Source organism: Scyliorhinus canicula, chromosome 18 (assembly GCF_902713615.1).
Source record: "Scyliorhinus canicula chromosome 18, sScyCan1.1, whole genome shotgun sequence".
Classification (NCBI taxonomy): Eukaryota; Metazoa; Chordata; class Chondrichthyes; order Carcharhiniformes; family Scyliorhinidae; genus Scyliorhinus; species Scyliorhinus canicula.
This window is the reverse complement of record NC_052163.1, coordinates 36,999,970-37,015,546: the sequence shown is the minus strand read 5'-3', so window position 1 is coordinate 37,015,546 and position 15,577 is coordinate 36,999,970. Positions and strand designations below refer to the sequence as shown.

At 41.3% G+C, this 15,577-nt stretch overlaps 1 protein-coding gene across 2 annotated transcripts in view; it reads left to right on the top strand.

The window, feature by feature from the left end:
• The window catches only part of LOC119953086 (septin-9-like), a 322,986-nt gene that overhangs the window by 76,987 nt on the left and 230,422 nt on the right, over positions 1-15,577 (top strand). Inside the window, exon 1 of one of the 2 annotated variants that reach the window (XM_038776916.1) lies at positions 3,638-3,823. The exons of the other annotated variant lie outside the window; for it this stretch is intronic. Coding sequence (XP_038632844.1) covers positions 3,802-3,823 — 22 coding nt within the window. The 5' untranslated portion in view covers positions 3,638-3,801. Of the gene's footprint in view, positions 1-3,637; positions 3,824-15,577 lie in introns of those variants that run through there. 2 annotated transcript variants of the gene reach the window in all.

Here is a 15,577-nt window from a genome sequence, read left to right as displayed (position 1 = left end):
CTGTTCATAGTGAGGCGATGCATTTCTACGCAAAATTATCCATCGATTTCCTTCTCTTGCTCTGTGCCCTCCTCATCGCTGTCTCTTTTGCTGTCTGTCCAAACCGTTCTTACACACAAACTTGTCCGCCTCTGCTGGGGCAGTAAAAGAATGTTCTTTGCCCTGATATGTTACCCAGAGCCTGGCTGCGAACAGTATCCCGAATCTGACTTTGTTTTTATATAGGGCCGACTTTTCATGATTAAATTCTGCCCTGCGCTTTGCCATATCCGCCCCAATGTCCTGGTAGACACTGATTTAATGTCTGTTCCAGTTGCACGCCTTCATATGTCTAGCCCAGTGAAGGATCATTTCTATACATATGGATGAAAATGGAATAGTGTAGGTCAGATAGGCTTCAGATGGTTTCACAGGTCAGCGCAACATCGAGGGCCGAAGGGCCCGTACTGCGCTGTAGTGTTCCATGTTCTCTGTTCTATTTCCCGGCCCTGGTACTTGTACAGCTTGGCTATAACCGCTCTCGGCTGCTCCCCCGCCTTGGGCTTTGGTCGGAGCGACCTGTGAGCCCTGTCGATCTCCGGTGGCTTGGGGAGGCTGTCCCTCTCCACTAGGTTGCCCAGTATTTGGGCCACATAGTCATTTGTGTCCCAGCCCTCGATTTCCTCTGGCAGGCTCACTGTTCGGATGTTCTGCCGCTTCGACCGATTCTCTTGGTCCTTGACCCTTTCTTTCAGGCTCCCCTGAGTCACCACTAACCTCTTGATCTCAGCTTCAGGGTGATGACTTAGTCTCTCTGGTGCGTCAATGCCATTTCCAGCTCCATTATGGCGCTCCTGTCGACTTCTACCCTCTTTCCCAAGCCGTCTGCATGATGGCCAGCACCTCCACTACCGGCACCTTGACTGCCGCCTTTTTCTTGGCTTTGATGTCATCCCGGATCACTTTCAGTTTCCTGGTGAGGAATGTCTTCCATCCCTCGCCTGGCTGGGAGGTGGGGAAGCTCTCTTTCCGGGTCGTTGGTCTCCCTCTCTCGGGGGGTGGCCAGGGCACCTCGCCTCATGGGTCTGCTGACCCACTTGTTCGCCGAACTGGACATGATCCAGATCAGCATATTTAAATGAACCATTAGACTCATTTGAATATGCATTTGTAGGATTCTCCTGGTCTCCAGAACCTAATGGCCACACCTGTGAGACCTTGTTGGGTCGCCGTTTAGTGCTGATTTCCACAAATGTGGGCTAGTTGTAATGGCACCTGGGGGGTGGTCTCGCAGGCCAGTAGAGACCCCCATGTGGTCAGGGACTGGGTAGAGTGGCATCCTGGGCCTTCATCTGATATCCGGTCACCCGGGCTCTGCCAGCCTTGCAATGCCCCCCTCCCCCAGACATTGCCACCTTGGCACTACCAGGGTACCTGGGTGGCACCAGGTTGGCATGGGAACTGCCAGAGTGGCAGTGTCAGGGTGCCCAGGTGCCAGGCTGGCACTGCCAGTGATCGGGCCTGGGAGGGGCTTACCAGGTTTGGGGGGGGGGGGGGGGTGGCTGAGGGGGTATTCCCGTGGTGTCTGAGATTGGGAGGGTGGGTGAGGGGCTCAAAGTCGCAAGAATGGGCTGAAAGTAGGTGCGAGAGGGGGAGAATGTCGGGCAGCCAGACAAAATGGCGCTCCAATCTGCAAGGAGCCTTTTCTGCTGGTCTCGCCAGCAGGAAATGACTCGTGTGCGGCCTCGGCGGAAACACCGATGCAAAAAAAAGGCAAACTGACGTTGATTGACGGGTGTTTCTCAACACTATACGGCCAAAACTGGACATAGATTTTTTTTTCGGTTTAATCACACTGAGATTCCTTTGCTGTTTACAATCTATCACTCCTAGTTGGAAGGATGTGGGCCTGCAACAGACTCCAGCATTGGGACTTTTCACACAAATTACTCTTGGAAATTTTCAATTGTTCAATTGTTTTGAGTCTTTACATCCTCATGACACTCTTGCATTTTAGTATCTGCAAGGTTGCTGTGAAACAAAGCGCAGTACAATCTCTATTCTTCCTATCAACTGGGGGTGGTTGACAGGATGAATAGATGTTACTGAAAAATGTGTGACTGACCTTAGCCTTCTGACAATAGGCTGTAGAACGCCCCTATTTCCTGTCACAAGGCAACGAGTTGGACAGACAAACTTGGCAATCATGGCAAAACGTGGAGGATGCAGATGAAGCTCCGAAAATGTTTTGTTTTTAAAAATTGGTTACATTTTATTGTGTGGCCGCATTGAAAGTTAGAATAGAATGGCGTTTTTCAGGAGCATTACAAATAGTTTCACCTTTTCATCCTGTTCTTGATTATAGAACATAGAACATAGAACAGTACAGCACAGAACAGGCCCTTCGGCCCTCAATGTTGTGCCGAGCCATGATCACCCTTCTCAAACCCACGTACCCACCCTATACCCGTAACCCAACAACCCCCCCAACCTTACTTTTATTAGGACACTACGGGCAATTTAGCATGGCCAATCCACCTAACCCGCACATCTTTGGACTGTGGGAGGAAACCGGAGCACCCGGAGGAAACCCACGCAAACAGGGGGAGGACGTGCAGACTCCACACAGACAGTGACCCAGCCGGGAATCGAACCTGGGACCTTGGAGCTGTGAAGCATTTATGCTAACCACCATGCTACCCTGCTGCCCCTGAATTATGTAATCACTCCTCAAGCGCAGCAGCCTTGTAACATTTTACCAGTGCACCCTCTCTTCTATATAATATGTTGCCCACATTGCAAGTAAATATCATTGGCAGGTACTTGAAAATTTGGCATTCCATCACCTGATGTGTAAGGTAAGGTAATTAGCCAGAGTCTGAGGCAACTCTGAGAAAAAGAACGAGAAAGAGGTGGTTGCAATTGCTTGCTGGGCACCAAAGCAGCCCTCTCTGAACTACCAGTCGGTAAGGGGATTGAACCCGTGCTGCTAAAGTCATTCTGCACCACCTTCTCACCACCTGAATTAACCAGCTTCCGTACCACCTAACATGAACAGAGCCCATTTCACTCTCACCTATCCTGATGACCTCAAACGGCTGCACAGTCGCACAGAAGACTGAGGCATAGAGTTAAAATTCAACCGCTGAGAGACAGTACATTTTATTGAACATAAAATAGTGTCTTTTCAGGCACTAAAATAGCCTCACTTCCTGCTGTATTTATTAGTCATTTTGAGTAGCCCTCTTGTGGTTTAAAATGTCATCAGAATTCCTTCCAGTAAGTTGGAGCCCAAGTATCATACTCCCACTTGTTTTTTTTATTCTTAATATAATTGGCATTCTGCTCAGAGACAATTTCATGGCTATATATAAACTAAATCTTTCCTCCCAACGTAAATGATGCATTATTATTACAATCCATATTGTGGATTCTGTTTTCCTTCATATTGTGATAATATAATTTTAAACTCCAGTCCACTTTTGTAATTGAATTTGAGCACTTGGGAGTCTTTTATTTTTTTTAAATGATTATCAGTCGAATTACTGAGCAGATGTATATTTAGGATGTACAGTTGCCTCCTTCTGGTAGGTTATTTTAAGCTTATGAATGTAGTCACGTGCTCCGTTTTGAAGCCACAAGCTGACAATGCTGCTTCAGTGTGTGGTACAAACATATGATCAGCACATGGTAATGTGGTAATATGGTGCATTCACGATTGCACAGATTGAAGAGATTGTATCAGACATACACTTGCAGACAACTCTTGATGAGATAAACAATATTGCTGTGGATACTACTGTAAATGCTGTTGTTGTACTAATGGACAGAGTCAGAATTTCAGGTAAGTTACAGAAATCTTTTATTTTAGAGTCGATCTATGTGCTTTTCTGCTAACTGTGCCGACTGCTCCATTTGAAGTGTATATATTTCTGGCCATGATTCTTTTTCCTGAGCAGACAGTGTCTGTCTTTCATTTATGTTTCCTACTGAAATTATTGAGACTTTTGAGTTTTCAAAAATGTGATGCCGTTTGCTGGAAGAATGAAGTTTTTTTTTCCTTTCAGGTTTTGTTTCTCCTATTGGCAAATCTTTTATAGCTTTTGTCAACAGCAACAAGTTTAATCTCCCAAATGAATCTCTAAGTCTGAACTGTAGCGATGTGGACTCGGAGCAGTGAGAAATGTGTTCCTCATAATTCTGATACAGAACCCAGTACTGCAGTTTGTAAACTTCAAGAAGTTTACTTAAAAAAAAACTGAACATGAAGTGTGTCTTTTTCCTGTATTGTCTGACTGGTGATAGGTTTACAAAAAGTTAGATATATAGTTTGCCCAGTGAATGGTGCGCCAAATAAGGAAGGCACTGAGATGATGCTGACAGATGGCAGTGGCAGCAGCAGCCTGCATTTCTAACCATTACTCCTTAGCTTTTTACTCCTTAGCTTTTCCATAAAGGAAATCCCATTTGTTTGCACTGATATTTTATTCCCCTTTTTCTTAAGTGAATATTCTCCGATTGAAAAGCTCTTATTGGAATGTGAACACTTTTTATGACTTTAATAATGGGAAATATGATACCACAGTTGGAAAATGCATTAACTTAAAACTTCATTTCTTGAGTTTAACAGTGGGCGGGCACAACTATTTGTCGTGTTAGCATTGAGTTTAACATAACTGAAGTTAAAAGTTGTTTTACAAATGCAATTACTTGACCATGTAATAAAATTCCCGCTTAAATGTGGTTGGAAATTGTTTGATCATGTGAGACACTTTGCCAAGGAACCGGATAGCCTTTTGGTGTGAATCACAGCATTTTCTTTTAACGTTACGTTGAAATGAGTCAATGCCAGTGATTTTCTGTTCACAAGTTCATAACATGAATGTGGAGTTCCAATAACAGCAGTCACCACAAGCTGAAATGTTGACTACTTTCTGTATTGATTAGAAGGCAACGGCTGGCTGATAGCAAATGGCATGCTTCCGGCCATGATCTTGTCCTCCTGAATATTTCTAAACTACCACTTTCTGTGTATTGACAATTTTTCTTTCTCTCCCCTTCCCCTGACCCCACCACCCACCCAGGAAACCAATCCGTTCCCACAACTGTCATTCTGAATGTCCAATTTGTCACTATTTCCAGGTCATATGATTGAGTTTAGATGAAGGAAATGGTCTTGTGATGGGAAGAAAGAGTTTTTTTCTGGAAATGGTTACACTAATGAAATTCACAATATAATTACAATGTTCTCTGACCTGCTAACTTCATTGAATAAAGAAGAGTGATTATTCTCAAAGGTTGGTCGCTTTACTGGAGGTATCATAATATCATGCATCACACCTGTAGATTTAATAGAAAATCAAATATGTACCCTCAAAACGCAGCATAATATATTTAGAAGATGGTGTGGTTTCCAGAAATTGATATCTTTTGAAGGATTTGAGTAATTCAAAGTACTCCTGCTTTTCTATTAATTATATCACCTGACCCTTTAAACAAAATTGTTGCTTGCCGCACTCTCTGGGATATCCATTATTCTCTTGTATATTTTTAGTTAAGGTCACAAGAAATTTCCTCAATACAAGGAAAGCTATTTTCAATTTTAAAAACATTTTTAAAATTATATGTTTAACTGAATTAGGAAATATTGACATTTTGAAACTAGAAAGAAAGCAAGAATTGGTCCACGTGATAATACTGGGAAATGTAACGGTTAATTGATACTTGACTTTGATTGCTAAGAATTAGCATCCAAATCGTTCGCTTCAAGGGCCTCTAGCCAAGTGGAAATGATTGAAGCAGCTTTACTCCATCTGTGTTCTTTCAATTGTCAATAATTTGTATGTATGGATCCTAATTCTGTGCTGACAGGGCATAAAGAGGGAACTGGTGAGACCTAGTCATTTATATACTGTTAATCTGATAAAGGCATCCAGTCACGCCACAGCAACGATAACATGCTGCTAAACAAGTAAATATTGAATGATGTGTTGGTTCTGCTTTCTATTGACGGATGGTAATTTGCTGGCTTTCTAATAATTCTACTTTAATATTTATTCTAAGGAACCTTCAGGATATTAAAAACGTTACATGGTCTAAGCAGCTATAAATGAATATAACTCCAACTAAGTATTTGCTCTGCTGAAACTTTGAACTCTGTCTCAGAAATTGTGTAAATGTGTGGACGACATTGTTAGATTCTAATTTATTTGACTAGAGGTTGGCAACTAATTTCTCGCACAATAAATTACTTCAATATGTTTAATGCACTTGGTTATCAGAGACCAATTCTAGGACTAGCTGTATGAAAATAATCTAAGAAATGGATAATATGGTTACGATTCTGCCGAATTAACCAGCTCCTTTTAATATTGTTGAGGGTCAGACATTCCGAGTTGACAGTGATAAACTATCAGGTGGTGTACATGGATTTCCAAAAGGCCTTTGATAAAATTCCTCACAAAAGGCTGCTGTTGAAATTGGATGCAATGGGAATTCAAGGTAAACAGTGACTGTACATAAGGGGAGAATATTAGTTGGGCAAAATACCAAGTGGGATGCCCCAGAGATTAGTGGTGGGCCCTTCCAAGCTATGTGTGGAGAATCTGAGAAAATCTAAGAGTTGGCAGATCTAAGAGGGCATTAAATAAAATAGAATGAGTTCATTATAATGGCATTTTTTTTAAAAACTGTAAAAATGCAGACTTGGGTGTTAAAATACTTAAACCCTTGGCATGTTAATTGTTCATGCTAAGATACAGTGAAGCTACAATTAGATAAATATGTTGGCTCAAAACTGTGTAAATAAATCACTCTGAAATCATGGTGTCACATTGTAAGTGACGTTTTACTGGTGTAGATTTGTTTTATTCGCCAAAGGCCTGGAAATTGTTGTTGTTTGATAAATGTTTGAGTTGCCTAAATTTCAGCAAGGATTAGACTCGATAGATATTGTTTTCCACGGGGCTTCACCCAGGCCCCGGCCTTGCAGATCTCTGTTTGAATTTCACTTTGTTACTGCTGACTTCTCATGGACACTTGCTCAAATTGTCTTGCTACTTTACTGACGATCAGAAGAAGGATCAGTCACTGCAGAGTCGGGAACAGTCCTGGTGTTTGCGGTGCCTATGGAGGCAGACCAGAACTTGGAACTGCAATCTTGATGGTCAGGGGACATCTCTGAAATATTGGAGGTACAATGAGGGGGATCGATAAAGAGTATACAGACACAACAAATGCTGTTTAGTATAGGCGTTGGCTCCTTTATTTTTATTTTTACAACCTTCAAAAATTAATTCCTGACTTTAACATGCAAAAGGTTTACAGAGGGTTATTAAAATGATAAGACAATCTCTCCAAGTTTTAAACATTGCCTCCACAATTACCATCTGTGTGGCCATTTATAATCTGAAAAACTGCGCAACTGGAACTGCATAGTATCAGGGGTCATTTCTGTGACCTGAAGACTATTACAAAGAGCACTTTATAATTTTTTTCTATAAAACTGTGATGATCACCATAGCAACAAAGGCATGCAGGGAATTTTATTTTACTCCGTTTTGGGTGTATTCTTTCTGCTGAAGTTGACTGTTACATTCTTTAATTACTTGAGGACCATATTGTAATGGTGCTCACACTAAAATGATTGTTGCTGGAAATGCCTGCATCAGTAAATGATTTATTAGAGACTGACTCTTCTGTTACGAGTGCCATATTGGGTCTGCTTTATTGTATTCTATTGGGAATTACACGGAAGAGAATGTTGCTTTTGGACTTTTCATGTGACCTCAACCTCTTAACCAATTAAGCTTTTCATTTGTTTTGATAAGTGACATCTTTCTGCGATTCTATTCCAGTCCAACAATTACAATGGCCATTTACTGTTGAGTAAAATTGAGACTTTTCATAAAATATCAATCTGAAAATTTCTGTTGGGCTGGACAAAATTGGTACAGGATTCCCAGACAGCAGGAGTGGGACTCCTGAAATTTCCATATAATTACATATTTTTGCATTTCTGTAGCATATTCACAGTACAAGTATCCATTTTTTATTGATTCCCTGGCTTTGTTAATATCCTATTTCCCGAAACAATTAATTGACCAAAATGATAAATTCATCCCTTTTTTGTCTGTACCGCACAACTCGATTTGAAGAAAATTCTGTGTGTGAGACTTGCCAAGGTTACCTTCTAAAATATGCTAAAGCTTGCAGAAAAAGGGTCCAAGCACCGACAGGCCACACACAATTTGGATTCTTTCTTGCAGGAAAGTGTTTCTCCTGTGATCTGTTCACAACTTGTTTTATTGGTGAAATGTGCGTGTTTTATGTGAGTCTAAGTGTAAGGTTGCTCCTTTTGGAACAGTCTGCCTGGAGGTTCCACCCAAGTCGGTGCAAGTTGTAGGTGAAGTGCCAATAAAAGCTTATCTGACTGAACCAGCAACTTCTCTGTTGCAATAGTTCCCCAAATACATGTCTGGGCAACGACAATAACATACACATTTCTGAATTCCTGTTAAATGTTGAATGATGCAGCTGGAGGTAATGACTGAGGAAATACAGTCATCTGGTGCAAGAGTAATATTGAGTGCTGATCCTTTCTTGAATTAGGAACCTATATGACCTAAAAGAAAATGCAAGTTCTAACATTTTGACAGTAAATCTTTCAGCAGAACTGAGGACTGCTACAGTCATTACTTAGAACTGCCTTACTTTTAAAAAATTCATTCATGGGATGTGGGCGTCGCTGGCTGGACCAGCATTTATTGCCCATCACGAATTGCCCTTTAATTTAGTGGTTTACTAGCTAATTTCAGAGAGCTGTGAACATGGAGTCCCAGGTGAGAATGGCAAATTTCCTTTTCTTCACGAGTGAACCAGATGGGTTTTCGCAACAATCATCAATGGTCACTGTTAGGCTTTTTAATTCCAGGTATGGTTGCAATGGGTTCCCAAAGCATTGCCCTGGGGATTCTGGATTACTAATCCAGCTCCAATACCCCACCAGCCCATAAAATGACAACATAGAAATAGATAATTTTACCTGTGTCGTTATCCTAATGCAATATGCATGCACCTCCATTTTGTATCTCTTTTGTCCCCTTCAATCATTAATTACCTATTTATTAAAATCATAAATGTTGAACTGGGGATAGATTTTCAAGCTGCTGCCTGGGAACGCTGATCTAAATCAGTACTAGTTCTGATGAACACGTCTTTCAAGAAGACGTATTAGAAGTCATTAAAGTTACACTCCATTTTGCAAAACCTTTTGATGCCAAACCTTTTGGGTTAGCTCACTGAGCTAAATCGCTGGCTTTTAAAGCAGGCCAGCAGCACGGTTCGATTCCCGTACCAGCCTCCCCGGACAGGCGCCGGAATGTGGCGACTAGGGGCATTTCACAGTAACTTCATTGAAGCCTACTCGTGACAATAAGCGATTTTCATTTTCATTTTGTTTCCAATGTTGAAAAGTATAACCAATTGAATATTTCCTTATTCTGAAATTACTTGCTCTCGATTTTCATCATCATTTGCAGCCCACCTTTAACTGAACTGTTAGTTCCTAAGTCAGTTCCGTGTATGAACAAAGCTTTGTTGAATGTATGATATTTATTTTTAATTGGGCTAATACGACCTTGTGCAATGGATAATGCATTAAAAATCTGATTACTATAAATTAATCTCTACCTAATTGATAATAAATAATGTGGCTGTAATTGTTGCAATTCCCTAATTTGCCAGTGATGACACGCATTCTAAAAATCATCTTAAACATTATTAATTCAGCAAATCTTGCATTATTAATTCACATTAATATTTTATTAAATGGTAGATATTAAAAATAAACACTTTAATGTTTCGCAAAAAAAGTGAATGATTCCTGATCGGTTGACGAACACGGATTTGTAGATTCCAAACTGGGTTGATGAATTGTGAATGTTCCTTTCTTCGAATGTTTTGATTCTAGTGGGAACCATCACAATCTAATTCTATCAAGCCTGTATCAGGGACACGAAGCTGACAAGTAATTAAATCATAATTAGTGGTAAATCTGTAATCTTGCTTACAGTCCACGAACCAAATCTGATGGAGGAAGTGGAAAAAGTTTCACTGGTTAAGGGCAAGTACATTAATAAGGCTGACACCAGCAGCTGATCCAGCAATATCAATCCCATTTCAGTTATGCTGCAACCCGGTAAGAGAACTCCAATACTTCTGATATTCTGGGAGAGGCAAAATTTATATTTTTTAAAAAGTCCAAGGCCGATTCGCCAAACTCCCATATGCAGCAATATCTGCCTCCTCCCATCTGCCTCCCCCAGAAAATTTGAAATGTTTGCTGTGCATCTGCACAAGCTGACAACTTATTTCAAAAGGTCAATGGCGCTCTGAGAAAAAAGTGCTCCAGATGGCTAACTTAATTCTTGTACTTATCTAACTTGAATACATGTCCCTTCATTCTTCCTAATTTACCCATAAATTCGAATAACCTGTCCATGTAAATGGTCAATTTCAATGATTCAATCAGGTCTCAAGCACTTTGTTTTGAGGATGGGATGATGTTTCTTCTTGAGCCTATTGTGATAACTAAGGGTTTCTCAATGAGGTATTGATCTTGTTGACGTCCTCTGGAGGTCACCCAGGCAGGTCGAAGGAAGCTGTTCCAGATTACAGTCTTTTGAAAAGGGTTCTCGAGGAACTTGACTGCTTTATAAGACAAATATCACCTTTGCCTGTCTTTATAAGTGGAATGAGAGCTGTTTATCTATTGGACGTGTCGTTTATGGAAACCAGTGTGTTAAGGGTAATAAACTGCATGTAATCTGTGTTAGAGCATGAAGTAAAAGTTAAAATATTGTTTTCTTTTGTTTTAATAACCAACCCCTATTTCTTATATTATCAATCCCGAAACGAATTGATCTTTCTGTACCACATTAAAAAAACCTAAAAACAGTCACGACTGGTTCAGTATCTTAGCCATTGTTGAGGGCTGGCCAGCCATCCATAACATGATGTATGCTCATGTGCTAGGGACTCTGTGGAGCAGATGGAACAGTCTGTACCCAAGAGAGATTGTGCCCATCTTGTAGCTCATGTATCTTGCATAAATAACTTGAGGTATATCAAAATTTTTCATGGTAAGAGGGGACCCTTCCCTATATAAGTACGGCCATGAGCCCAACACACAAAATGTGTGATATGATATTCCAGATACTGCATTCTTGTATAGGGATAAGATGGTGCTCTATATTTTATTTTGGATCATTCTGACACTCTATTTACTTCCACCACAGCTTTGTGGCATTACAAACAGCATTTTGATTTTAACATTTTCATCCTTATTTTCAAATCTACCCCTGGCCTTGGCCCTCACTGTTTTTTAAATCTCCTCCAACCCCATAATCTTCCCAGATATCTGCGCTTGTCTAATTCTGACCTTCTGTGCATCTCTAATTTTGATCACTCTACGATTGGCAGCCAGGCCTTCAGTTGCCTAGGCACCAAACTGGGTATCATCTCGACCTCACTTTCCTCCTTTTGGACACGTCTCAAAACCTATCTTTTTGAGCCAGCTTTTGGTCATCTGACATGATGTGATCGTTGTCATGCTTTGTTTTATCATTCTCCTCGTGAATCACCTTTGCATGGTTCATTGTTGTTGTCATTGTGCAGTCTAAAACCCAAGTATCTTAATACAGAAACCAGTATTCCAAACCGATGCTTGGTGTCAGTCCTGCACACATGAATCCTACTGCATATATTTACATTTAATGTCACCTGCCAGCTGTAAGCCTGTTTCACCCATTGCACTTAAATCAAACTGTTCATTTTTTTCTGTCACAGATCTGACACCAGTACATATCTTTCTGTCCTCCATGGACATGCAAACAAAAAAACTTCACTTGAAACTTGCAGTGATGGGGGTAGAGTGAGGGAGAGGTGTAGAGGTACACAGGAATCCAAACCCAACTGTGCGCAAATTCCTTTGTGATACCTTGGGCAAGTTTGGTGGTGGTGATGATTTGTTTTTCCGTGATTTTCATTGCCGACATAAATTTACAAACAGTGTGAGCTGTTGTGAGGCCCAAAGCAAGATTTGTCTCTGGAGTCAGCAGCTTCTTCTGATCATACTTGTTCCTGTGTGGTATGAATTTGAACTGAAGAATGTAGGTGGCTTTATCTATAATGGAGACGGGTAAGAGAGTTAAATATGGACTTGTTTAGACACATTTTAGTGCTTTCTCAAGAACAGTGTTTTTCTTTTGTCCAAGTGTAGTTGCTGTTGTAAAGTTTTGTTGATTCAGCATGTAAAGGGTTTAAAACATGCAAAACATATTTTATTGTTTAGGAAGGTTGGCCATGTCCTTAGAATAAATGAAAAGGTTTGCGAGCATTTAACTATAATTACTTCTGTACTGATGTATTTTGGCAATTCGGTGCCAATTATTAAGCCAAAGGCCTGTGGCTAGACAATGTCTGAGTCAAGGTTTGCACCATTAATGCACATTACTAAAAGTGAAATACTTTTGTTTTAATTATATGTGATTTACAGCCAAAACGACTTGTGGAACTCAAAATGTCCTGCACGTTTCTGCAATAATAGTGACCTTCAGAAGTGTGCGTTTTATTTCGCTGTATTAAAGTCCTGCAGTCAATGATGTTTAAAAATAATCGTACATTGATGTGAAAAATATCTTTTAATAGTTAGCACCTCCTAGATTCCATTGTTCATTCAACATTTGCTGAGACTCGTGTGCGGAGCTTGGGGAAAAATGACAGCACCATAAAATTACATTGGGCAGCTCTCTGTTTGACATGTGTGCACTTGTGTGTGATTCGTCAGCATAATGTAGGGCAGGGGTGATGGGTGAATTGACCTGCGTGTAAAAAGAGAAAGGTGCAGCAGTGTTGCTGATGACCTCAAGTTTACAGAGAGTAGAAGGTGGAAAGCTGGCCAACAGGGCATCAGAATAGGTAACCAGTGCATGAACTGAGGCACTGTTTTGGACGTGGAAGTATGCAGTCGTAGTGGTGACATGGATGTGTGGTCAGAAGCAGATCTCTGGGTCAAAAACGAGGCCAAGGTTGGACAAGGTCACTTTAAGACTCTAGCCAGTTGTCAGGAAGAGGGTTGGAGTTGATGGCTACAGAGCGGAATTTGTGACTATGAATTGGATTTCCTGCACAACCCGCCGTGTGTTTTTAGGCGGCGGAGGCAGCCCGCCAGCAGGATCTTCTGTTCCCGCTGTTGTCAATGGGATCCCCGAGGTGGGGATACGTCATCGGTGGGACCGGAATATCCCGCTGGTGTGAACTGCTGGTAAATTCCGCATTATGTCTAAAAGCAATGGCTCCACTCCTCCCAATATTTAAACAGAAGAAATATGTGTTCATCCCTTGCTGCATGTGAGGCAAGTAGTCTGAAAAGTAAGAGATAGTGGATGAATCAAGAGGGTGTCAATGTACATGCGGAAACTGGTATTATGTATTCAGATGATGTCAGCTTTTTGAAGAGCGAGGCAGGGATCACTAGAAGTACCTGTGTGGAAGAAGGAAAATAAGCCATGGCCAAGTTTAGAGTGTAATAATGGAAACAGACGAGTATCAATCCCACCCATTTATACAACAATGGAGAGGCGCTGAAAAAGGATGGTGTGGACAACACCAGCCTCCCCGAACAGGCACCGCATTGTGGCAAGTAGAGGCTTTTCACAGCAACTTCATTGAAGCCGACTTGTGACAATAAGTGATTTATAATAATAACAATAGTTATTATTATTATTATTATTATTACTACAACCATATCGAGGATTGAAAGCAGGTGGAAAGGTCAAGGAGGAATTGTTTAACTTTGTCACGGTCATATGGGATGTCATTTTCGGACGTGGACAGGCGTTTTGGTTCTGTGGCAGGGATGGAAACCTTATTGGAACGATTCAAACATGGAATTTGGGTAAAGATGGATACAGACTTGAAAGGTGTGAATGCATTGAAAGACTTTGGAGAGGAAAGGGTGGTTGGAGATGGGACAGTCATTTGCAAAGAGCTTTCTTTTGAGAGAGGGATGGAGACAGCAGATCTGAAGAAGAGAAAATTGTTTACAATGTCAGCTAGTTTGATGTGGAGATGCCGGCGTTGGACTGGGGTGAGCACAGTAAGAAGTCTTACAACACCAGGTTAAAGTCCAACAGGTTTGTTTCAAACACGAGCTTTCGGAGCACGGCTCCTTCTTCAGGTGAATGAAGAAGGTGCAGCAGTGTTGCTGATGACCTCAAGTTTACAGAGAGTAGAAGGTGGAAAGCTGGCCAACAGGGCATCAGAATAGGTAACCAGTGCATGAACTGAGGCACTGTTTCCATCCTGAAGAAGGAGCCGTGCTCCGAAAGCTCGTGTTTGAAACAAACCTGTTGGACTTTAACCTGGTGTTGTAAGACTTCTTACTGAGCTAGTTTGAAGCCAGGAATGGAAGTTGGAAGGTCAGTAGTTTAGTGGGAAGAGGATGGAAAGGATAGAAAGTAGAGTTGGAGAAAGAGTGAGATAGGTTAGGAGAGAAGCTACAAAAATGTACAAGTTCAGGGTTAGTGCAGGGACAGGAAGTTTGGCCTGTTAAGATAGGGAAAGGGTGGGAAATGACTGTTCAAATGGTCTCCAACATATTGACAAAGAGCTCCATGACTTCCAATCTGAAATGACAGCACAACTATTGACAACTATTTTGTTTTCTGTCCCTTAGCTAATTTGATGGGGTCCTGTCTCTATCCCTTTTAATGTCATGAGTTTTAATTTCACTAACTAGTCTATTACTTGGTACTTTGTTGATCAACTTTTGAAAGTCTACAGAGACAACATCAATCATCATTGCCTTCCCCATGACTTCATCAAAAGACTTGAATCAAGTTCATTAAACATGATTTGCCTTTTACAAATATGTGATATATTTCATTGATTGGCCCATACTTTTCTCAATTTCAATTAATCTTGTCTCCTATGATTGTCTTTAGATTGTCTCCTATGATTGCCCTATTGTGCTGTTCTTTGTGTTGCTAAATTTAAGATGGTTGGCGTAATGTTCACAAAGACCACACCTATCACTGACTGGGCTGTAGATTCCAGATTTCAATCTCTCTCTCTCACATTCTCTCTCTCTATTTGAAAAGAATGTAACATTTGTCACAATGCAACAGTTCCTGCCCCATCCTCATATTCAAGGTGGATTAAAAGATTGTGGCTAGATCCTCTGCAATTTCCATCTTTACTTCTCTCAGTATTCCAGGGCAGAATTTAATGCCCCCTCCCTCTGCCCCCCCTCAGGGAGTAGACTTGGAGGTGGAGGTTGCTCCATCCAATCAGGCAGGATGGTGTGGGGTGGAGAGCCTGTTGCCTTACCAACTCGCCTCCCCCACCACCCCCAATTTAGTCAGGAGTGGGGAAGGTCAGCTTATTGCCCCTGTGCCAGCGAAGACTGTTAAGTGACCACTTAAAAGCATCTTCAACTGTTGCTTGAATTGAACAAAGAACAAAGAAAAGTACAGCACAGGAACAGGCCCTTCGGCCCTCCAAGTCTGTGCCGACCATGCTGCCCGTCTAAACTAAT